This window comes from Coregonus clupeaformis, chromosome 8, assembly GCF_020615455.1.
Source record: "Coregonus clupeaformis isolate EN_2021a chromosome 8, ASM2061545v1, whole genome shotgun sequence".
Taxonomy (NCBI): Eukaryota; Metazoa; Chordata; class Actinopteri; order Salmoniformes; family Salmonidae; genus Coregonus; species Coregonus clupeaformis.
In genome coordinates, this window is record NC_059199.1 from 62,859,565 (window position 1) to 62,885,509 (window position 25,945).

Genomic DNA, 25,945 nt, shown 5'->3' on the forward strand with positions numbered 1-25,945 from the left:
CGAGGTGAGTAATCGCTGTCCTGATATCCAGAAGCTCTTTTTGGTTATAAGAGACGATGGCAGAAACATTATGTACAGAATAAATTACAAATAATGTGAAAAAACACACATAATAGTACAATTGGTTAGAGGGCTGTAAAACGGCAGCCATCTTCTCCGGCGACATCATCACTCCCTAGGATATTTCCTAGGAAACAGGCACAGCTGTTTCCTAGGAAATATAAACACACCATGTAAAGTGTTGGTCTCATGTTTCATGAGCTGAAATAAAAGATCAACAGACATTTTCCATACACACAAAAAGCTTATTTCTCTCCAATTTTGTGCCCAAATTTATTTACATCCCTATTAGTGAGCATTTCTCCTTTGCCAAGATAATCCATCCACCTGACAGGTGTGGCATATTTTTTTTAGTGATCCAATTGACATTTTAGTCATTTAGCAGACGCTCTTATCCAGAGCGACTTACAATTAGTGAGTGCATAAATTTCATACTGGGAATCTCAAGTTTTGAGGGAGTGTGCAATTGGCACGCTGACTGCAGGAATGTCCACCAGAGCTGTTCCAAGATAATTGAATGTTAATTTCTCTACCATAAGCCAATTACCAATTTCTCTCAATGTCATTTTAGAGATTTTGGCAGTACGTCCAACCGGCCTAACAACCGCAGACCATGTGTAACCATGACAGCACAGAACCTCCATATCTGGCTTTTTCACCTGCGGGATCATCTGAGACCAGCCACCCGGACAGCTGATGAAACTGAGGAGTATTTCGTTGAAATTATTGCATGTTGCGTTTATTTTTTTGTTCAGTATACAAAGCTACAAATGTCCAGGGATGCTCAAATCAACGTGTTCAATCGAAAAGTAGTGTTTCTTGTTGGACAAGTTCAGATAGTATCTCCCCGTTTCACTCCCTGTTTCAGACACTGAACATGTCTCCATAGACAACGTGGTCCCTCAGTAGTCCAGGTTAACATCCCTACTCTAATCAGTTCAATGCCCATCAGTTCTCTGAATGGGCGAAAGGTGGCTTCTATCATTCTAGTTATACAGTCCATTGATTCATGGGAACGCAGCAGCAGTACAGGGCACCACACAGTATTTCCGGTGTCACCTACTGCCGTTGTTCTCTTGAACAAGGCACTTAGCCCCCAAACTGCTCCAGGGGTGCTGCTCTATGGACTGTGTGTAGTAGTGTCTTGTGGAGTTGTGAATTGTGACAGAAATAAAATTACTACTAATTTCCGTTCTAGCATCTATTCTACTCCCCTGTAATTTGTTGTGGGCTATGGAAAAAATGTAATCTTGAAGGTCAATCAGCATTAACAATCTGTAGGTGTGCTTCTTTCTCAATAAGATTACAAGGACTCCTGACCACATAATAACTAGGCCTACTCCTCCCCAAATCTAGTGGGGACTGTAGATATGTCTCATTGTTGTTTTTTTGTCCTGATTTTATTAATCCGCTTTCAACATTAATTGTTTTTCTTCTGTTTGTTTTTTTTCATATTTTTTTATAACGCTTTTTAAAATGTAACTTAAAAGAGTATTACTATTATCATTAATCAATCAATTAAGTATTCAATCAAACCATTCAGTGGACATCAGCTCACCATAGCTCACTGGCCTCTCTATGACCTGATCCAGGAGCTGGTTCCTCAGGGAGAAGGTGTAGTTGACTGCTCCTCCAGCCTGCACCACCAGCTGGGTACGGAGGGAAAGGAGCAGGCCCGGGGCCCTGGAGGACTGGGTCACTGAGATGTTATGGGTGAGGTTATGGCCATGCGGGTCCAACCAGCGGACCTCTGGTTCTGGGTAACCTTCAGTCTCATAGAGGAAGGTGACTTTAGAGGGGTGGGCCTGGAATGTGAAGTGAGGCTCTGTGTAGAATGCTAGAGAGAGAGAGAAGAGAGGGAGAGAGAGAGAGAGAGAGAGAGAGAGAGAGAGAGAGAGAGAGAGAGAGAGAGAGAGAGAGAGAGAGAGAGAGAGAGAGAGAGAGAGAGAGAGAGAGAGAGAGAGAGAGAGAGAGAGAGAGAGAGAGAGAGAGAGAGAGAGAGAGAGAGAGAGAGAGAGAGAGAGAGAGAGAGAATGAGCATGCAGCAACAGAGTTAAGGGCCTGGGCCCGGTTGCACAAAACATCTTAAGTACATTTTACCCTTATCTTTTCCTTTAAAGTTTCTTAATTTTAAGTCAGTTGCACAAAACATTTTCCCATTCAATTAAAAACTTAAGAGTGCCCATGAGGTCCCTTAACTGCTTCATTCAGTATGTACTGTATAACAATCTAAACAGCATTTGTGGAGGTGAATGTTGCTTTCCTCTGCCCTGGTTTCAAAAAGAAAACATCCACCAGCAAGCTAGGTAGCTAAACAATGAAAGGTGCACAATCCATGCCTACAAAGCTAGCTGTCTTGCTAGCTACCTACTCTGTAAGCTAGCTGTCTTGCTAGCTACCTACTCTGTAAGCTAGCTGTCTTGCTAGCTACCTACTCTGTAAGCTAGCTGTCTTGCTAGCTACCTACTCTGTAAGCTAGCTGTCTTGCTAGCTACCTACTCTGTAAGCTAGCTTGACGTGCTAGAAAGGAATAGAAACAAGTTGATAAAAGTAGTTAAAGTAACTAAAATAAACCTCTTATTATGTTCTGAATCCATTCGTTTCTCCTGTCTTGAATGTAAAAGTTATATTTTGCAATCACAAAATAAATGTGATCTCTTTGACATTCATTCAGTGTATTAGGTCATCTCCGTGGTAACCAGAGACTCTTTTTTGCCATACATGCCTTCAAACTACAGTAAAACCCTTAGATTACGCCCCTTACCTAATGAAATGTTTGAGGGGCTCTATGCAACGCCCATAAACAATTCCTTTAGGTAAGTGGAAATTATTCCTTAAGGTAAACCCTTAAGGGAATCACTTATGACCCGGTTGCATAAAACACCTTCAGCTAATGTTCCTCTTATCTTTTCCCTTAAAGTTTCCTTAACTAAGTCAGTTGCACAAAACATTTTTAAGGTGAATTTCCCCCTTAAATTAAGTTAAGAGAAAAGATAGAGAGAAAAGATACGAAACATAACAACTGTTCAGAGACGATAAAAGATGTGTAGGACAAAATCCATATTTTCACTTTTAGTGTTTGCATGTAGGCTACAACATGTCATGGAACTTCTGGAAGCATGGCCCCATCACTGCCAAGTGGCACAGAACAGATAGAGCACCCAAAGGAGATTCCTACACTCTGTGCCCTTTCAAACTTCACCTGCTTTCAAATGAGTTACAGCTCGGTCCACACTCTTGGCTCCCCTCTTCCTGCCACTGTAGCCATATAACATCTCTCCTCCAATCAACTCTTTGATTTCTTGCCTGACAGACTAACTACAGAGTTTGCCAATGTTAGCTGATTAGTTACAAAGCTGGGACAGTTTCCAAATGAATTGCATCGGTAGAAACGGGACAAATCATGCAACATGTTAGCTGGCTATGTAAACACATATACAACTCATCGTATGAGCTCCACTGTGCGGGAATCTACTACCCTGACACGACAGCTAAGCTGTAAAATGCTAGGAAAACGAGGCACTGTATAGTCTATGTGGCACGTTCGTTTACAGACGGGTCAGACCAAGGCGCAGCGTGATATGCATACATGTTTATTAGACTTGTAAACACAATGACAAAACAAGAAACGAAACATGAAGTCCAAGGTACACAAACAACATACCTCACACGGAACAAGATCCCACAACCCACTAGTGCCAATAGGCTGCCTAAATATGGTCCCCAATCAGAGACAACGAGCTACAGCTGCCTCTGATTGGGAACCACACCGGCCAACATTGAAATAGACATACTAGATTCTACAACATAGAACTAACACAACAAGGAATACTGTCACGCCCTGACTCAGGGGACGCTTATATGTTGAGTCAGGGTGTGTGTATTCCTTGTTGTGTTAGTTCTATGTTGTAGAATCTAGTATGTCTATTTCAATGTTGGCTGGTGTGGTTCCCAATCAGAGGCAGCTGTAGCTGTAGGCCCGGCCTGTTCCTGCCCCTCGCACCAAGCCAGTGGTGCGCGTCGCCAGCCCGGCCCGGCCTGTTCCTGCTCCTCGCATCAAGCCAGTGGTGCGCGTCGCCAGTCCGGCCCGGCCTGTTCCTGCTCCTCGCACCAAGCCAGTGGTGCGCGTCGCCAGCACGGCCCGGCCCGTTCCTGCTCCTCGCATCAAGCCAGTGGTGCGTGTTCCTAGTCCGGTCCGGCCCGTGCCTGCTCCTTGCACCAGACCAGTGGTGCGTGTGTCCAGCCCGGCACGGCCCGTGCCTGTTCCACCGGTGCCTGGTCCGGCACCGGTCAGCTGCTCCACTCCGGAGCCAGAGCAGTCCGCTCCACCGGTGCCTAGTTCAGCTCCGGTCAGCTTATCCACTCCGGAGCCAGAGCAATCCGCTCCACCGGGGTCCAGTCCAGCTCCGGTCAGCGGCTCCACTCCGGAGCCAGAGCAGTCCGCTCCACCGGTGCCTGATCCAGCTCCGGTCAGCGGCTCTACTCCGGAGCCAGAGCAGTTCGCTCCACCGTCGTCGGGTTCAGCTCCAGTCAGCGGTTCCAGTCCAGACCCAGACGTCAGCCCCTCTCCAGGTTCGGGGTCTCCCACACCAGGGTCCAGACAGGGCTTGGTACTTCGTGGGAGGAAGGAGAGGGCAAGCAGTGCGCCGAGGTCCAAACCAGACCAGAACAGGGAGGCAGAGAATAGGTGGTGGTCACGCCCGGAGCCGGATCCGCCTCCGAGGCGGAATGCCCACCCAACCCCTACCCTGTTATGTTTATGTTGCGAGGTCGGCGTCCGCACCTTTGGGGGGTACTGTCACGCCCTGACTCAGGGGACGCTTATATGTTGAGTCAGGGTGTGTGTATTCCTTGTTGTGTTAGTTCTATGTTGTAGAATCTAGTATGTCTATTTCAATGTTGGCCGGTGTGGTTCCCAATCAGAGGCAGCTGTAGCTCGTTGTCTCTGATTGGGGACCATACTTAGGCAGCCTATTGGCACTAGTGGGTTGTGGGATCTTGTTCCGTGTGAGGTATGTTGTTTGTGTCTACCTTGGACTTCACGTTTCGTTTCGTTTGTTGTTTTGTCGTTGTGTTTATTCGGTATAATAAACATGTATGCATATCACGCTGCGCCTTGGTCCGTCCCGTCTGTAAGCGATCGTGACACTATGAATATCTGTACCTGGCAAACATGACAAACCCTAACCTAAGCTCAACAAATACACACAAATTAGTCTAGCCTTCATTTCGGTGGCTAGTTAGCTGATTGTCTGTATGGCTACCTAGTGAAAGTGACAGCCAACTGCGGTTAACGCGTCGTGAGCACTGCCCAACTTTACCAGTACACACAACGTTTCTTGCCTGACAGACTAACTAGTTAGCTAGCTAGCTATAGCAAGCAGCTGGGCCGTTTTCTTATGAATTGCATCGGTAGAAACGAGACAAAACAACCAACTAGTTAGCTGACTATATACAGCTCAACAACTATTTCCATGAGACAGCGCGCTATCAATAGAGCGCCACCGCTGTCCGGTGATGTGCTCGCCTATACCAACCAAGTTAACTATCATGACGTGACAGGATTTGCTCATCTGTTAGCTCTTCCCCAAGTTTCACAGCATCAAACATCGACAACAACAAAAACATATCTGCTGTTTACTTATTTCACTCACCTCGACCTCATCTCTTTTCAAAGTGCAAGGACATGTGCGAATCCGTATCACCAACCAACATAGATAAAGCTTATTTCACAGTGAAAAGTCATGTCTGCTTTGGCGCTGTCATTTTGAGTCATAACGTTTAAAAAATAATTAAAAAGTCAAATGACAGCATACCCTGTTTCTGGTTGATGACAATAGCCACGCGAATACGACGACAGGTTGTTAGCAAGTCAATTTAGCAATACTGACACAGATATTATTGTTAGAAAAACAAGGCTGTTCGGGTTCTAAAGGGTTATTAACTGCTTTCATTCAGTATGGATACCAACGTAAACAGCATGTGTGGAGGTGAATGTCACTTTAATCTGCTCTGGTTACAAAAGAAAAACAGCTAGCTAACGTTCCTTAGCTAAACAAAGGAATGCACAATCCATGGCTACAACGCTAGCTGGCTAGTTAGCTATAGCTACTAGAAAGTAATATAAACAAGTTGAGAAAAAAAGAAGAAATGTGGTTTATTATCTTCTGAAGCAATTTTGTTATCCTGTCTTGATTGTAGAAGTTCTGTTGTGCTATCTCACAAAATGAAAACGATCTATTTGAGGAGACATTTATGGTGCATTTGTAAATTCACTCTGGAGTGCCAAAGATGAGCGCTCAGAGTGCGCTCTGGGCGTTCGTAAATTCAGAGCGTTGTCAGATTGTCCGTTGGTAAATTCAGAGAGCACAACGGGGAGTAGGGTTGATCCAACCGTTCTGACCTCACAACGGCAGTCATGCACCCAAGCTAACTGGGGTGCGTTCGGATATTCCCTCTGGCTATCTACTCAGAGCTCTCTCGTCTGAGTGTGCCAAAAGCGCATAATAACTGATACATTTACGAACGCTCAACACCCGTTGACTATGGCCGGTGTCAGTAAACCTCGGCAAAAAAGTGTAATTAAATTGTTGCCAGCAGCACAGTTACAGTCACCAACTTGCTGGATAACATGAAAACAGCCTAACCAGCTCTGCTAGGGCGAGTAAAATGGTCAGAATGAGGTGTTGTAGCCAACTTTAGCCAGTTAGCTATTAGCAGTTAGCTTGGGTGTTTGACTGCTGTTGTGATGTCAGAACCCTTGGATCAACCCTACTCCTCGGCCAGTGTGCGCTCTGAATGCTCTGAGAGCGAAAACGCTCTGAATTTACGAACACCCAGAGCGCACTCTGAGCGCTCGCTGGCACTCCAGAGTGAATTTACAAATGCACCCCTGGCTAAAGTTAGCTAGCTTGCTAGCTACTTCCAGACATAAATGAGAGAACACCTCACTCTGACCATTTTACTCGCCCTCGCAGAGCTGGTTAGGCTGTTTTCATGTTATCCAGAGCGTTGGTGACTGTAACTGTGCTGCTGGCAACAATTTAATTAAGCTTTTTTGGCGATGTTTACTGACACCGGCCATATTCAACGGGTGTTTGAGCGTTCATAAATTCATCAGTTATTCTGCGCTCCGGCACACTCAGATGAGAGTGCTCTGAAATCGGAGTAGATAGCCAGAGTGAAATTTACGAACGCGCCCTTAGTCATAAGGACATATTTGAGGGGTTCTATGCAACGCCCTTAAACAATTCCCTTAGATAAGGGGAGATTATTCCTTAAGGCAAACCCTTAAGGGAAACACTTAAGATGTTTGGGCCCTGTTGCATAAAACATCGGAAGTTATTTTCCCGCTTACATTTTCTCTTAAAGTTTCCCTAACTTTAAGTCAGTTGCACAAAACATTTTTGAATTTGAAGCCATTAAATGAAGTGAAAAGTTAAGGGTGCCGTTGAGGTAGATTAACTGCTTCATTCAGTAATGGATATCAATGTAAACTGCATTTGTGGATTTGAAAAGCATTTGCTTTCATCTGTCCTGGTTTCAAAAGGAAAACATCCACCAGCTGGGTAGCTAGCTACTTCACTGAACAATGGAAGGTGCGCAATCCATGGCTACACAGCTAGCTGGCTAGTTACTGTAGTTAGCTACTCTGTAAACTAGCTTGACGTGCTAGAAAGTAATAGAAACGAGTTGAAGTAACTACAAGAAACGTGGTTCATTACCCTCTGAAGCAATTTGATTATCCAAATAATGTTGATAGTATTAGTTCTATTTTGCTATCTCACAAAATTAATGTGTGAATTCTTTGACAAGACCTTTAGTCAGTGAATCAGGCTGTCTCCATGGTAACCAGAGACTCTTTCTGCTGTAGAGGTCTTCAACCTACTGTAAACCCCTTAAATTATGCCCTTACCTAAGGAAATATGTGAGGGGCTCTATGCAACGCCCATAAACAAGTAACATACTGCAAAGTGTTCAATTCCCTTAGGTAAGGGAAAGTTATTCCTTAAGGGAAACACTTAAGATGTTTTTTTGCAACTGGGCCCTGGGTTTACCTTAAGGAATCATTTCCCCTTACCTAAGGGAAATGAACACTAAGCAGTTTGTTATTTAATACTGAAAAGTGTGGACCCACATAGACACTGGACCAGTGTTAAATGTAACACTCTCAGTGTTATCATTTGCTGTGTGTGTGTGTGTGTGTGCCTGTCTGTGTGTGTTTGTGTGTGTGTGTGTGTGTGTATGTGTGTGTGTGTGTGTGGTCAATGTGTGAGAGATGAAAGACAAAAGACAATGAGAGTAGACTAGAGAGTAGAATAGAGAGTAGAATAGAGAGTAGAATAGAGAGTAGAATAGAGAGTAGAATAGAGAGTAGACTAGAGAGTAGAATAGAGAGTAGACTAGAGAGTAGAATAGAGAGTAGAATAGAGAGTATAATAGAGAGTAGACTAGAGAGTAGACTAGAGAGTAGACTAGAGAGTATAATAGAGAGTAGAATAGAGAGTAGACTAGAGAGTAGAATAGAGAGTAGAATAGAGAGTAGACTAGAGAGTAGAATAGAGAGTAGAATATAGAGTAGAATAGAGAGTAGACTAGAGAGTAGACTAGAGAGTAGAATAGAGAGTAGAATAGAGAGTATAATAGAGAGTAGAATAGAGAGTAGACTAGAGAGTAGACTAGAGAGTAGAATAGAGAGTAGAATAGAGAGTAGAATAGAGAGTATAATATAGAGTAGACTAGAGAGTAGACTAGAGAGTAGAATAGAGAGTAGAATAGAGAGTAGACTAGAGAGTATAATATAGAGTAGAATAGAGAGTAGACTAGAGAGTAGAATAGAGAGTAGACTAGAGAGTAGAATAGAGAGTAGAATAGAGAGTAGAATAGAGAGTATAATAGAGAGTAGACTAGAGAGTAGAATAGAGAGTAGAATAGAGAGTAGAATAGAGAGTAGACTAGAGAGTATAATATAGAGTAGACTAGAGAGTATAATAGAGAGTAGAATAGAGAGTAGACTAGAGAGTAGAATAGAGAGTAGACTAGAGAGTATAATATAGAGTAGACTAGAGAGTATAATAGAGAGTAGAATAGAGAGTAGACTAGAGAGTAGAATAGAGAGTAGAATAGAGAGTAGAATAGAGAGTAGACTATAGAGTAGAATAGAGAGTAGACTAGAGAGTAGAATAGAGAGTAGAATAGAGAGTAGACTAGAGAGTAGAATAGAGAGTAGAATAGAGAGTAGAATAGAGAGTATAATAGAGAGTAGACTAGAGAGTAGAATAGAGAGTAGAATAGAGAGTAGAATAGAGAGTAGACTAGAGAGTATAATATAGAGTAGACTAGAGAGTATAATAGAGAGTAGAATAGAGAGTAGACTAGAGAGTAGAATAGAGAGTAGACTAGATAGTATAATATAGAGTAGACTAGAGAGTATAATAGAGAGTAGAATAGAGAGTAGACTAGAGAGTAGAATAGAGAGTAGAATAGAGAGTAGAATAGAGAGTAGACTATAGAGTAGAATAGAGAGTAGACTAGAGAGTAGAATAGAGAGTAGAATAGAGAGTAGAATAGAGAGTAGACTAGAGAGTAGACTAGAGAGTAGAATAGAGAGTAGACTATAGAGTAGAATAGAGAGTAGAATAGAGAGTAGACTAGAGAGTAAAATATAGAGTAGAATAGAGAGTAGACTAGAGAGTAGACTAGAGAGTAGAATAGAGAGTAGACTAGAGAGTAGAATAGAGAGTAGACTAGAGAGTAGAATAGAGAGTAGACTAGAGAGTAGAATAGAGAGTAGAATAGAGAGTAGACTAGAGAGTAGAATAGAGAGTATAATAGAGAGTAGAATAGAGAGTAGACTAGAGTAGAATAGAGAGTAGAATAGAGAGTAGACTATAGAGTAGAATAGAGAGTAGAATAGAGAGTTGAATAGAGAGTAGAATAGAGAGTAGACTAGAGAGTATAATAGAGAGTAGAATAGAGAGTAGAATAGAGAGTAGAATAGAGAGTATAATAGAGAGTAGACTAGAGAGTAGAATAGAGAGTAGACTAGAGAGTAGAATAGAGAGTAGAATAGAGAGTAGAATAGAGAGTAGACTAGAGAGTAGAATAGAGAGTAGAATAGAGAGTAGAATAGAGAGTAGACAAGAGAGTAGAATAGAGAGTAGACTAGAGAGTAGAATAGAGAGTAGACTATAGAGTAGAATAGAGAGTAGAATAGAGAGTTGAATAGAGAGTAGAATAGAGAGTAGACTAGAGAGTAGACTAGAGAGTATAATAGAGAGTATAATAGAGAGTAGAATAGAGAGTATAATAGAGAGTAGACTAGAGAGTAGAATAGAGAGTAGACTAGAGAGTAGAATAGAGAGTAGAATAGAGAGTAGACTAGAGAGTAGAATAGAGAGTAGACTAGAGAGTAGAATAGAGAGTAGACTAGAGAGTAGAATAGAGAGTAGAATAGAGAGTAGAATAGAGAGTAGACTATAGAGTAGAATAGAGAGTAGACTAGAGAGTAGACTAGAGAGTAGAATAGAAAGTAGAATAGAGAGTAGACTATAGAGTAGAATAGAGAGTAGACTAGAGAGTAGAATAGAGAGTAGAATAGAGAGTAGAATAGAGAGTAGAATAGAGAGTAGACTAGAGTGTAGAATAGAGAGTAGACTAGAGAGTAGACTAGAGAGTAGAATAGAGAGTAGAATAGAGAGTAGACTAGAGAGTAGAATAGATAGTAGACTAGAGAGTAGAATAGAGAGTAGACTAGAGTGTAGACTAGAAAGAACAGGCAGCCATTAAATGAAGAGGGAAACAGGGGGACAAAGTAACCATCCACAAAGGCTACTTATATCAAAGGTAAAATCCACAAAGGCCTCTTTGGGACTTTCCAGGGGAGGAAGAGTAAAGTGTTGCCAGAGAACGAGAAAGAGAGAGAAAGAGAGAGAAAGAGAGAGAGAGAGAGAGAGAGAGAGAGAGAGAGAGAGAGAGAGAGAGAGAGAGAGAGAGAGAGAGAGAGAGAGAGAGAGAGAGAGAGAGAGAGAGAGAGAGAGAGAGAGAGAGAGAGAGAGAGAGAGAGAGAGAGAGAGAGAGAGAGAGAAAGGAAAGAGAGAGAGAGAGAGAGAGAGAGAGAGAGAGAGAGAGAGAGAGAGAGAGAGAGAGAGAGAGACAGAGAGAGAGAGAGAGAGACAGAGAGAGAGAGAGAGAGAGAGACAGAGACAGAGAGAGAGAGAGAGAGAGAGAGAGAGAGAGAGAGAGAGAGAGAGAGAGAGAGAGAGAGAGAGAGAGAGAGAGAGAGAGAGTAGACTAGAGAGTAGACTAGAGAGTAGAATAGAGTAGACTAGAGAGAACAGGCAGCCATTAAATGGCTCTGTGGCTTGATGACTCATTGCGAGCTCACAGAACAGAGCTCCGGGCAGCTGAGCGGAAATGGAAGAAAACTAAACTCCCTGCCGACCTGGCATCTTTTCACTCCCTCCTCTCTACATTTTCTTCATCTGTTTCTGCTGCTAAGGCCACTTTCTACCACTCTAAATTCCAAGCATCTGCCTCTAACCCTAGGAAGCTCTTTGCCACATTCTCCTCACTGCTGAATCCTCCCCCCCTCCTCCCTCTCTGTGGATGACTTTGTCAACCACTTTGAAAAGAAGGTTGACGACATCCGATCCTCGTTTGTTAAGTCTAATGACACTGCTGGTCCTGCTCACACTGCCCTACCCTATGCTTTGACTTCTTTCTCCCCTCTCTCTCCAGATAAAATCTTGCGACTAGTGACTGCAGGCCGCCCAACAACCTGCCCGCTTGACCCCATCCCCTCCTCTCTTCTCCAGACCATCTCCGGTGACCTTCTCCCCTACCTCACCTCGCTGATCAACTCATCCTTGACCGCTGGCCATGTCCCTTCCGCCTTCAAGAGAGCGAGAGTTGCACCCCTTCTCAAAAAACCAACACTCGATCCCACTGATGTCAACAACTACAGACCAGTATCCCTTCTTTCTTTTCTTTCCAAAACTATTGAGCGTGCCGTCTTTAGCCAACTCTCTTGCTATCTCTCTCAGAATGACCTTCTTGATCCAAACCAGTCAGGTTTCAGGACTGGTCATTCAACTGAGACTGCTCTTCTCTGTGTCACGGAGGCTCTCCGCACTGCTAAAGCTAACTCTCTCTCCTCTGCTCTTGTCCTTCTAGACCTGTCTGCTGCCTTTGATACAGTGAACCATCAGATCCTCCCTCTCCACCCTCTCCGAGCTGGGCATCTCCGGCGCGGCTCACTCCTGGATTGCGTCCTACCTGACCGGTCGCTCCTACCAAGTGGTGTGGCGAGAAGCTGTCTCCGCACCACGTGCTCTCACCACTGGTGTCCCCCAGGGCTCAGTTCTAGGCCCTCTCCTTTTCTCCCTATACACCAAGTCACTTGGCTCTGTCATATCCTCACATGGCCTCTCCTATCATTGCTACGCTGACGATACACAACTAATCTTCTCCTTTCCCCCTTCAGATAACCAGGTGGCGAATCGCATCTCTGCATGTCTGGCCGACATATCAGTATGGATGACGGATCACCACCTCAAGCTGAACCCTGGCAAGACGGAGCTGCTCTTCCTCCCGGGGAAGGACTGCCCGTTCCATGATCTCGCCATCACGGTTGACAACTCCGTTGTGTCCTCCTCCCAGAGTGCGAAGAGCCTTGGCGTGACCCTGGACAACACCCTGTCGTTCTCCGCCAACATCAAGGCGGTGACCCGATCCTGCAGGTTCATGCTCTACAACATTCGGAGAGTACGACCCTGCCTTACACAGGAAGCGGCACAGGTCCTAATCCAGGCACTTGTCATCTCCCGTCTGGATTACTGCAACTCGCTGTTGGCTGGGCTCCCTGCCTGTGCCATTAAACCCCTACAACTCATCCAGAATGCCGCAGCCCGTCTGGTGTTCAACCTTCCCAAGTTCTCTCACGTCACCCCCCTCCTCCGCACACTCCACTGGCTTCCAGTTGAAGCTCGCATCCGTTACAAGACCATGGTGCTTGCCTATGGAGCAGTGAGGGGAACGGCACCTCCGTACCTTCAGGCTCTGATCAGTCCCTACACCCAGGCGAGGGCATTGCGTTCATCCACCTCTGGCCTGCTGGCTCCCCTTCCTCTGCGGAAGCATAGTTCCCGCTCAGCCCAGTCAAAGCTGTTCGCTGCTCTGGCACCCTAATGGTGGAACAAGCTCCCCTCACGACGCCAGGACAGCGGAGTCACTCACCACCTTCCGGAGACATTTGAAACCCCACCTCTTTAAGGAACACCTGGGATAGGATAAAGTAATCCTTCTACCCCCCCCAAAAAAAGTATAATGGTAAAGTGGTTATCCCACTGGCTATAGGGTGAATGCACCAATTTGTAGTCGCTCTGGATAAGAGCGTCTGCTAAATGACGTAAATGTGCCCTTGAGCAAGGCACTTAACCCTAATTGCTCCTGTAAGTCGCTCTGGATAAGAGCGTCTGCTAAATGACTAAAATGTAATGTAAATGTAAATGAAGAGGGAAACAGGGGGACAAAGTAACTTATATCAAAGGCTACTTATATCAAAGGTAAAATCCACAAAGGCTTCTTATATAAAACATCCAGAAAGGCTTTTTGACATTTAGACCGTACCTCTTTGGGACTTTCCAGGGGAGGAAGAGTAAAGTGTTGCCAGAGAACGAGAAAGACAGAGAAAGAGAGAGAGAGAGGGGATAGAGAGAGAGAGAGAGAGAGAGAGAGAGAGAGAGAGAGAGAGAGAGAGAGAGAGAGAGAGAGAGAGAGAGAGAGGGATAGAGAGAGAGAGAGAGAGAGAGAGAGAGAGAGGGATAGAGAAAGAGAGAGAGAGAGAGAGAGAGAGAGAGAGAGAGAGACAGAGAGAGAGAGACAGAGAGAGAGAGAGAGAGAGAGAGAGAGAGAGAGAGAGAGATTCTGAGGTCTGGGTTCCGCTCACCAACCAAGAATTCACAAAATGGGACAAACACCAAATTGAGACTCTGCATGCAGAATTCTGCAAAAACATCCTCCGTGTACAACGTAAAACACCAAATAATGCATGCAGAGCAGAATTAGGCCAATACCCGCTAATTATCAAAATCCAGAAAAGAGCCGTTAAATTCTATAACCACTTAAAAGGAAGCGATTCCCAAACCTTCCATAACAAAGCCATCACCTACAGAGAGATGAACTTGGAGAAGAGTCCCCTAAGTAAGCTTGTCCTGGGGCTCTGTTCACAAACACAAACAGACCCCACACAGCCCCAGGACAATAACAACAACAACAACACAATTAGACCCAACCAAATCATGAGAAAACAAAAAGAGAATTACTTGACACATTGGAAAGAACAAACAAATAAACAGAGCAAACTAGAATGCTATTTGGCCCTAAACAGAGAGTACACAGTGGCAGAATAGCTGACCACTGTGACTGACCCAAACTTAAGGAAAGCTTTGACTATGTACAGACTCAGTGAGCATAGCCTTGCTATTGAGAAAGGCCGCCGTAGGCAGACCTGGCTCTCAAGAGAAGACAGGCTATGTGCACACTGCCCACAAAATGAGGTGGAAACTGAGCTGCACTTCCTAACCTCCTGCCAAATGTATGACCATATTAGAGACACATATTTCCCTCAGATTACAGCGATCCACAAAGAATTTGAAAACAAACCCAATTTTGATAAACTCCCTTATCTACTGGGTGAAAAACCACAGTGTGCCATCACAGCTGCAAGATTTGTGACCTGTTGCCACAAGAAAAGGGCAACCAGTGAAGAACAAACACCATTGTAAATACAACCCATATTTATGTTTATTTATTTTCCCATTTGTACTTGAACTATTTGCACATTGTTACAACACTGTATATATACATAATATGACATTTGAAATGTCTTTATTCTTTTGAAACTTCTGAGTGTAATGTTTACTGTTAATATTTATTGTTTATTTCACTTTTGTTTACTATCTACTTCACTTGCTTTGGCAATGTTAACACACGTTTCCCATGCCAATAAAGCCCTTAAATTGAATTGAGAGAGAGAGAGAGAGAGAGAGAGAGAGAGAGAGAGAGAGAGAGAGAGAGAGAGAGAGAGAGAGAGAGAGAGAGAGAGAGAGAGAGAGAGAGAGAGAGAGAGAGAGAGAGAGAGAGAGAGAGAGAGAGAGAGAGAGAGAGAGAGAGAGAGAGAGAGAGAGAGAGAGAGAGAGAGAGAGAGAGAGAGAGAGAGGGAGAGAGGGAGAGGGAGAGAGAGGGAGAGAGAGACAGAGAGAGAGAGAGAGAGAGAGAGAGAGAGAGAGAGAGAGAGAGAGAGAGAGAGAAAGAGCGAGAGAGAGACAGAGAGAGAGAGAGAGACAGAGAGAGAGAGAGAGAGAGAGAGAGAGAGAGAGAGAGAGAGAGAGAGAGAGACAGAGAGAGACAGAGAGAGAGAGGAGAGAAGAGAGAGAGAGAGAGAGAGAGAGAGAGATATAGAGAGAGAGAGAGAGAGAGAGAGAGAGAGAGAGAGAGAGAGAGAGAGAGAGAGAGAGAGAGAGAGACAGAGAGAGAGAGGAGATAGAGAGAGAGAGAGAGAGAGAGAGAGAGAGAGACAGAGAGAGAGAGTAGACTAGAGAGTAGAATAGAGTAGACTAGAGAGAACAGGCAGCCATTAAATGAAGAGGGAAACAGAGGGACAAAGTAACCATTCACAAAGGCTACTTATATCAAAGGTAAAATCCACAAAGGCTTCTTATATAATACATCCAGAAAGGCTTTTTGACATTTAGACCGTACCTCTTTGGGACTTTCCAGGGGAGGAAGAGTAAAGTGTTGCCAGAGAACGAGAAAGACAGAGAAAGAGAGAGAGAGAAGAGAGAGAGAGAGAGAGAGAGAGAGAGAGAGAGAGAGAGAGAGAGGGATAGAGAGAGAGAGAGAGAGAGAGAGAGAGAGAGAGAGAGAGGGGGATAGAGAGAGAGAAAGAGAGAGAGAGAGAGAGAGAGACAGAGAGAGACAGAGAGAATAGAGAGAGAGAGAGAGAGAGACAGAGACAGAGACAGAGACAGAGAGAGAGAGAGAGAGAGAGAGAGAGTATTAAAGGCAGAAACGGACAAAACTAGAGGGAAAATAAATAACAGTGCAGAGATGAGAGGGAGAGGGGGACGGTTGAAGAGAGATTTAGGGGGATATGTAGCTCGATAATGTAGCTCCATTATGTAGTTCCATAATGTAGCTCGATAATGTAGCTCCATTATGCAGTTCCATAATGTAGCTCGATAATGTAGCTCCATTATGTAGTTCCATAATGTAGCTCGATAATGTAGCTCCATTATGTAGTTCCATAATGTAGCTCGATAATGTAGCTCCATTATGTAGTTCCATAATGTAGCTCGATAATGTAGCTCCATTATGCAGTTCCATAATGTAGCTCGATAATGTAGCTCCTTTATGCAGTTCCATAATGTAGCTCGATAATGTAGCTCGGTCAGTCCAGCGGGCCCTGGTCAACAGTAGTAGACTACATAGGGAATATGGTGCCATTTGGGACGCAATCCAAGAGTTGGGGAATTTTCCAGACCAAAATGATGTGTATTTGTTGATCTGTAGGCTATGACCTAGTTGACGGGAAATTGTCTTTCAAACTACTTCCTACTTCCTACCGTGAAGTCTGAGAAATGACGGGCATGTTTTTCTAAGTTTTACAACAATATTACCACTTCTTTACTGGATCTGATCCCTTGGGGTAACAACACTAAATGTGGAAATGAGTTGTGGCCTTGAAGGACTGGTTCCCAGACCCTTTCTGGTGAAGCATACTTTTAGAGTGAAATAGAGAAACTCAATTCGGGTCAGCCTGTCTGCTTTCAAACCAAGGCTTAATCTAGGTCTGGGAAGGGCTGTTGCAGTCATTACATTTTGTCAGCAGGTTATTGTCATGCAAAAGTCTGCCAGTCTAACAGTAATTTACCATTCATCAACATGAACAACTTTAGCATCTCCAGGCCTCCATGCATACAAGCCGCTGATGTGAGCCTTTGGAACATCTACATTCAATAAACCATCCCAAAACATCCATGATTTATTTTAGGCAGGTCTAAAGAAACATTATGATATGAAGAAAATGTTGCCACAAAGTTGGAAGCACAGAATCATCTAGAACAGGGGTGTCAAACTCATTTTAGCTCAGGGGCCACATGGAGGAAAATCTATTCCCAAGTGGGCCGGACCGGAAAAATCATGGTATACAGTGAGCTCCATAATTCATTGGACAGTGACAATTTTTTTGTTATTTTGGTTCTGTACTCTAGCACTTTGAGTTTGAAAGGATACAATGACAATGAGGGTGAAGTGCAGACTGTCAGCTTTAATTTGAGGGTATTTTCATATATATCGGATGAACTGTTTAGAAATGATAGCACCTTTTGTACATGGTCCCCCCATTTTAAGGTACTACAAGTATTTGTTAAATTGGCTTCACAGATGTGTGTCGTTAGGCAGGTGTATTCATTTGTGTCGTTAGTGAATGCAGGAGAGCTGTTGATGAGTAGTATTGATTCTAGACTTTGCTATTACCTTTGGAGGTTGTTGTTGGGGTGTGACAACATGAGGAAGACAGCAGTGTCGATGCAAATGAAGCTGGCCGTCATAAGGCTCAGAAATGAAAATCAATCAATCAGGAACATTGCAAAAACCCTGGCCATGCCCAAGTCAACAGTTTGGTTCATCATTAACAAGAAAAAAACAACCGGTGAACTCAATTATGTCAAAAGACCCGGTAGACCGAGGAAGACCACTGTAGTGGATGACCGGAGAATACTCTCTATGGTGAAGAAAACCCCCCTGACAACAGCCCAACAGATCAAAAACACTCTCCTGGATGCAGGTGTAGATGTGTCAAAGTCTACCATACGTAGAAGACTACACCAGCAGGACTACAGAGGGTACACTACAAGATGCAAACCACTGATAAGCCTGAAGAACAGAAAGGCGAGATTACAGTTTGCTAAAAAGCACCTAAAAGAGCCCCAAGAGTTCTGGAAAAAAGTATTGTGGACAGATGAGACAAAGATTAACATGTACCAGAGTGATGGAAAGAGGAAAGTGTGGAGAAAAAAAAGAAATGCCCATGATCCAAAGCATACCACCTCATCCGTGAAACATGGTGGAGGGGGGTGTTATGGCTTGGGCCTGTATGGCTGCCAGTGGAACAGGCTCACTTGTCTTCATCGATGATGTGACTGCAGACAGAAGTAGAACAATGAATTCTGAAGTCTATAGAAATATTTTATCTGCTCAGATAAAACCAAATGCCTCCAAACTCATTGGACGGCACTTCATCATGCAACAAGACAATGACCCTAAACATACTGCTAGAGCAACAAAGGGGTTTTTGATGGCCAAAAAATGGAAAATCCTTGACTGGCCGAGTCAATCACCGGATCTGAATCCAATTGAACATGCATTTTACATGCTGAAGAGGAGACTGAAGGCAATAAGTCCCCAAAATAAGCAGGAACTGAAGATGGCTGCAGTACAGGCCTGGCAGAGCATCACCAGGGAAGATACCCAGCATCTGGTGATGTCAATGCATCGCAGACTTCAAGCAGTCATTGCATGCAAAGGATATGCGACCAAATATTAACAATGATTACTTTATTCTACATTATGTTAAACTGTCCAATGTTTTTTGATGCCCGAAAAAGGGGGGACCATGTACAAAAGCTTCTATAATTTCTAAACGGTTCATCCGATATGTATGAATATACCCTCAAATTAAAGCTGACAGTCTGCACTTCACCCTCATTGTCATTGTATCCTTTCAAACTCAAAGTGCTAGAGTACAGAACCAAAATAACAAAAAAAATGTCACTGTCCAATGAATTATGGAGCTCACTGTATATAACTTAAAAACAACAACTTCAGATTGTTTTCTTTGTTTTAATACGATCAACATAAAACATAAAGCTGGAGCCTGAGGACAGTGTGTCCAAAATAGTACAAGCACAACATCACTATTAATCATAAAACACGTCAAGTTTATTTGAAAATTCTAAAGAAAAAGAACACAAACACACAATGCCTCAGTGATTCACAGAACTGTTTCACAGATCACAGAACTATATCAGGGTGTCATTTCTCAGGCAGAAATGTAGATACAAATAATGAAATCCTGTTCCCCAAACAAGTGCAAGAACCACAGAGTCAAGAATAGGTTAAATATACAAATAAAATAAAATCAATTAAAAACAATAGCACATCAACATAAAAACATATAAACATAAAGCTGGAGCCTGAGGACAGTGTGTCCAAAAGCACAACATCACTATTAATCATAAAACACCTCAAGTTATTTGAAAGTTCTGAGGACAAAGAACACACAAACACACAATGCCTCAGTGATTCACAGAAGTATATCACAGATCACAGAACTATATCAGGGTGTCTCATGCAGCACTTTAAGTGGGGTTGCATAGTTTATTTGACTCCTGATACCTGGTATCTTTTAGCTTTCACCAGCGCATCAATATCAGGCGTCACATCCTGAGTGGCAGCCAACTTCAGGATGTGATTCAAGTGCTTGTGCGTGAGCCTTGAGCGCAGCTTTGTTTTATTTATGCTCATTACAGAGAAAACTTGCTCACAAAGATATGTGGTTCCAAACATGCACAACAGTTTTGCAGCGAGGGCTGTCAAGTTGGGGTAACCTGGCAAGAGATTCTGATAAAATGTGTCCAAGCCAGCTGCGGCAAATTTGCCCTTCAAATCCGAGTCACACTGCAAGTCTATTATTTCAAGTTGGATGCTGACGGGCAGATCAGAGGGATTCACGGTGAATGGCGAGCAAAAAACGTTGAAGTCTTTCTCCAGTTCACCAAAAATCTGAAAGCGTTGCTCAAACTCCCTTAACAGTCCCGTTATTTTATCTTTGAACCGCATCATGTCTGCCACATGTTGGGTCGCGCACACATTTTTCAGACAGGGGAAGTGAGCTGCATCACCACCGGCAAGTTGCGTCTCCCACAATGACAGCTTCAACTTGAAAGAACGTATGCTGTCATAATACTGCGTGACAACTTTGTTGCGCCCTTGCAGCTGTTTGTTCAAGTTATTCAGGTGCTCTGTAACATCCACCATAAATGCAAGGTCCTGCATCCATTCTGCGGAATGAAATTCTAACACTGGTTTGCCCTTTTCTTCCATGAACTGTTCAATTTCTTCTCGTAAATCAAAGAAACGCCTCAGCACAGCACCTCGGCTTAACCATCTTACCTCAGTGTGGTATGGCAGGCCATTGATGTGGTCTTTCTCTCTGAGAAGGCTGTCAAACTGACGGTGATTCAGGCTTCTGGATCGGATGAAATTAACAGTTTGGATGACCACCTTCATGACGTTATCCATCTTTAATGACACAAAGCCTCCTGGTGCAAAATACAGTGAAAAGTAAAAAAATCACGTCCTCCATTTGCAGATTGCACTTTCTCTCTGAACTTTGTCACAACGCCTGCTTTTTTCCCGATCATTGAGGGCGCACCATCTGTAGCCAGGCTGACAGCGCGGGACCAGTCCACTCCGACCCTGTCCAGCGCGCCGACGAGTGCGGTAAAAATATCAGCTGCTGTCGTTGTATCTGTCATCGGCACCAACTCCACGAACTCCTCGGTGACGGTCAATGTGTCATCAACTCCGCGGATGAAAATGGCCAGTTGTGCAACATCTGTAATGTCCGTGCTTTCATCAATTGCAACCGAAAACGCAATAAATGACTTTACTTTTTGCTTCAACTGGCTGTCCAAATCCACTGAAAGATCGGAAATCCTGTCTGCAACTGTGTTTCTTGTCAGGCTGATATTTACAAAAGCCTGACGCTTTTCAGGGCACACAATCTCCGCTGCCTTCATCATGCATGTTTTTTACAAATTCACCCTCACTAAATGGTTTTGAAGCCACTGTGATTTCATTAGCAATGAGGTAGCTAGCTTTCACTGCAGCGTCACTGATGTCTCGGCTGTGAGTAAACACAGACTGCTGTTTCTTCAGACCCGCCAACAGTTCATTCACCTTCTCTCTTCTCCGCTGTCCTTGAAAGTTGTCATATTTGTCGGCATGAAGACTCACATAGTGGCGACGAAGGTTATATTCTTTCAGCACTGCAACATGCTGTGAACACACCAAACATACAGCTTTCCCATTCAATTCCGTGACTAAATAGGAGGATGACCATTTTTCTTGGAACACTCTGCAATCTGCGTCCACTTTTCTCTTTTTTGACAGAGACATATTGGGGCAATGAGGGTGCCAAAGCACATAATGTTAAAAGTAGAAGCCGTAGTAAATATCGCGGGCAAAACAAAGTAGCTCATCCGGACTGGCTGCATGTGCTTGACCTACTTGCTCTGCCCCGGTATAAACAGTTTGCTTGCTTAACACAATTGCTATTGCGCCATCCAGTGGACGCAATTGGAACAGCAGTTTATTTTATTGAAGAATTGCAGCGCATTTTTATACTTTACAAAATCATCACGCGGGCCGGATTAAACCCGTTTGCGGGCCTGATCCGGCCCGTGGGCCGGATGTTTGACACCCCTAATCTAGAATGTCATTGTATGCTGTAGAGTTAAGATTTCCCTTCACTGGAACTAAGGGGCCTGGCCTGAACCATGAAAAACACCCCAAGACCATTATTCCTCCTCCACCAAACTTTACAGTTGCCACTATGCATTCGGGCAGGTAGCGTTGTCCTGGCATGCGCCAAACCCAGATTCGTCCGTCGGACTGCCAGATGGTGAAGTGTGATTCATCACTCCAGTTTCCATTGCTCCAGAGTCCAATGGCGGCGAGCTATACACCACTCCAGCTGACGCTTGGCATTGCTCATGGTGATTTTAGGCTTGTGTGCGGCTGCTCGGCCATGGAAACCCATTTCATGAAGCTCCCGACTAACAGTTATTGTGCTGACGTTGCTTCCAGAGGCAGTTTGGAACTTGGTAGTGAGTGCTGCAACCAAGGACAGATGATTATTACGTGCTTCAGCACTCGGTGGTCTGTGAGCTTGTGTGGCCTACCACTTCACGGCTGAATCATTGTTGCTCCTAGACGTTTCCACTTCACAATAACAGCACTTACAGTTGACTGGGGCAGCTCTAGCAGGGCAGAAATTTGATGAACTGACTTGTTGGAAAGGTGGCATCCTATGACGGTGCCACATTGAAAGTCACAGAGCTCTTCAGGACCATTCTATTGCCAATGTCTGTCTATGGAGATCGCATGGCTGTGTGCTCGATTTTATATAGCTGTCAGCAATGGGTGTGGCTGAAATAGCCGAATCCACTAATTTGAAGGGTTGTCCACATACTTTTGTCTATATAGTCTCTCTCTCTCTCTCTCTCTCTCTCTCTCTCTCTCTCTCTCTCTCTCTCTCTCTCTCTCTCTCTCTCTCTCTCTCTCTCTCTCTCTCTCTCTCGCTGTCTCTCTCTCGCTTTCTCTCTCTATATATACAGTACCAGTCAAAGGTTTGGACGCACCTACTCATTCTAGGGTTTTTCTTCATTTTAAACTATTTTTCTACATTGTAGAATAATACTGAAGACATCAAAACTATAAAATAACACATATGGAATCATGTAGTAACCAAAAAAGTGTTAAACAAATCAAATTAAATACGTCAGATAGAATAGTATATGTACAGCAATAGTTAAATAGGATGGACTTGACTAGAATACAGTATATATACATATATGAAATGGGTAAAACCGTATGTAAACATTATTACATTACATTAACATTACATACTGTTTTACCCATTTCATATGTACACTACCAGTCAAAAGTTTGGACACACCTACTCATTCAAGGGTTTTTCTTTATTTTATATTTGAAGAATCTCAAATATAAAATATATTTTGATTTGTTTATCACTTTGTTGGTTACTACATGATTCCATATTGTCACGACTTCCGCCGAGGCTGCCCTCCCCTCCTGGTTCGGGCAGGCTTCGGCGTTCGCCGTCACCGGAGTACTAGCTACTGCCGATCCCATTCTCATCACTCCACTTGTCGTGTCTTGTCAATCACACACACCTGGTGCTCATTCCCCTAATTAGTATGTGCATAAGTGTTCCCTCTGTTCCCCTTGTCTTTGTGAGTGATTGTTTTGTTGTGAAGAGCGTGTAGCTCGGTTGAGCTACATTTCACTGTGTTATTGCCAAGGTGGATGTTTTCCCTTGTACTGTTTCGTTTGACGCTTGGGGCGCTTGATTTATGCAAAATAATTCAACTCTGTACTTCGGTATTTTACCTCCTGCACTTGACTCCTTCTTTCACACCTCGTCACACATATGTGCTATTTCATAGTTTTTGATGTCTTCACTATTATTCTACAATCTAGAAAATCGTAAAAAATAAAGAAAAACCCTTGAATGAGTAGGTGTGTCCAAACTTTTGATTGGTACTGTACATATGAAATGGGTAAAACAGTATGTAAACATTATTAAAGTGACCAGTGATTCCATGTCTATAGGCAGCAGTCTTTAAAGTTCAGGGCAGGATACTGGGCGGAGGCCTGCTAGTGTCTAATGGCCTGGAGACAGATGTTGTTTTTCAGTCTCTTAGTCCCAGATTTGATGCATCTGTACTGAAATAAGTTCAGGAGTAGAAATGTGCTTAACAAGTCACATAATAAGTTGCATGGACTCACTCTGTGTGCAATAATAATATGAAAATGTATGCACTCACTAACTGTAAGTCGCTCTGGATAAGAGCATCTGCTAAATGACTAAAATGTAAATGTAAAATGTAAAATAATAGTGTTTAACATACTATTTGAATGACCATCTAATTTCTGTACCCCTCAGTCGAGCAGTGAATTTCAAAAAGAGATTAAACCACAAAGACCTGGGAGGTTTCACGTAAGGTCCCTGGGTTTTTATTCTGCAAGTTCCCTCAGTCGAGCAGTGAATTTCAAACAAAGATTCAACTATAAAGACCAGGGAGGTTTTCCAATGCCTCGCAAAGAAGGGCACCTATTTAAAGCAGACATTGCATATATCTTTGAGCATGGTGAAGATATGAATTACACTTTGGATGGTGTATCAATACATCCAGTCACTACAAAGATACAGGTGTCCTTCCTAACTCAGTTGCAGGAGAGGAAGGAAACCTCTCAGGGATTTCACCATGAGGCCAATGGTGACTTTAAAACAGTTACAGAGTTGAATGGCTGTGATATGATGAAACTGAGGATGGATCAACAACATTGTAGTTACTCCACAATACTAACCTAATTGACAGAGTGAAAAGAAGGAAGCCTGTACAGAATAAAAATATTCAAAAACATGCATCATGTTTGCAATAACGCACTAAAGTAATACTGCAAAAAAATGTGGCAAAGAAATGTATGTAATGTAGTTACGAAAGTTCAATCAGTAAGGCTGGTCTTTCATTGATCTAGTAAAGACATAATTCACATCGCTTCCAATCTCACTCATCAGCATAGCAGGTATTTACTGTATATATACTGCTAGATGGTAGTGTCTATGTTACCTCGTCAACTCTCTTCCTCCTTTCCTATTAGCTAGCGTGCGGAATGTCATTCCCCTATTAAACTTCAGCCTATGAGCATGGCACACTAAGGTTCCTGAATAACTTATTGGCTCACTTGTGCAATAATCACTATACTTTCTTTCGACCAATGGACATTAATCTAGGGGAGTAGTTATATATCAACTCAAAGCAACAGTCTTCCAACGACCTTCCACCTTATTATATTCTGTCTCTGGTTGTCATTCAGTTAAGCCTGTACTCGATTGAACTGATTACAAAGCGTTATGTTTGGGGCAAATCCAAGAAGAAGAGGTGATTTGATTTGACGGAGGAGAGAAGAGAAGAGGCGAATGATAAGTACAAAGAGGATAGGAGGGGGAGAAGAGAAGAGAGGTGAGGATAGGAGAGGAGAGGAGAGGAGAGGAGAGGAGAGGAGAGGAGAGGAGAGGAGAGGAGAGGAGAGGAGGAGAGGAGAGGAGAGGAGAGGAGAGGAGAAGAGAGGAGAGGAGAGGAGAGAACAGGAGAAGAGATTAAAGAGAAAATAGAATAAATCAGGAAAGAGGACATTGGGAGAAGCAGGAGGGATAAAAGAGAGAAGATATGTTGTTATCTCTCCATGTTGAACCTACCTGCGTATTTGAGCTGGACCTCAGCCTTTCCTGTCCCCTTCATGGTACTAATCGAACAGAGATATCTTCCCTGATCCCCTGGACCTACACTCTCCAACCTGAGGGATGCATTTCCCCCAGGGAGCTGGGAATGGAACAGTCCGGTGCGGTTGTGGTACTCCCCGCTCTGGTGCTCCAGTTGGTCTGTTCCGTAGTAGAAACTGTGGACCACCCGCATATCTTCTACCCTCTGCCATGTCACCACGAGACCCTCATCCAGACGGGCACCAGGGTCAAGGCTAGGGGGGAACACACAGCCCAAAACAGCCGGTTGGTCATAGACGGCTACCACTCTGGGCTGGGGCGTCCGTACTTCGAAAGCATCTGGAGGAACAAGGGAGAGACTTGAGTTTGTGTGTCTGTGTGTATTTGTAGTATGCTGGTGTGTGTGTGTGTGTGTGTGTGTGTGTCATGGTATTTTGACAGGGACAAAAGGGTTAGTAAGATCTTAACTTATAACAAAGCGGAGAGATGTGGTGTGAGATGTGGTGTGAGATTTGGTGTGAGATGTGTGAGGGTTTGTAAAGCAGAGGAGCTGGATTTCCCATCAGTACCGTAGGCTCCTGTCACGCCCTGACCTTAGAGATCACCTGTATTCTCTGTTTGGTTAGGTCAGGGTGTGATTTGGATATATTCTAGTTTGTCTATTTCTATGTTGGCCGGGTGTGGTTCCCAATCAGAGGCAGCTGTCCATCGTTGTCTCTGATTGGGGCC

The 25,945-nt window shown here is 43.6% G+C and overlaps 1 protein-coding gene across 1 annotated transcript in view; it reads right to left on the minus strand.

Moving 5' to 3' along the window:
• The window catches only part of LOC123491416 (CD276 antigen-like), a 69,717-nt gene that overhangs the window by 28,560 nt on the left and 15,212 nt on the right, over positions 1-25,945 (minus strand). Inside the window, exons 2-3 of the mRNA XM_045222135.1 lie at positions 25,193-25,555; positions 1,619-1,897 (exon numbers count right to left, since the gene is read on the minus strand). Coding sequence (XP_045078070.1) covers positions 1,619-1,897; positions 25,193-25,555 — 642 coding nt within the window. The remainder of the gene's footprint in view (positions 1-1,618; positions 1,898-25,192; positions 25,556-25,945) is intronic.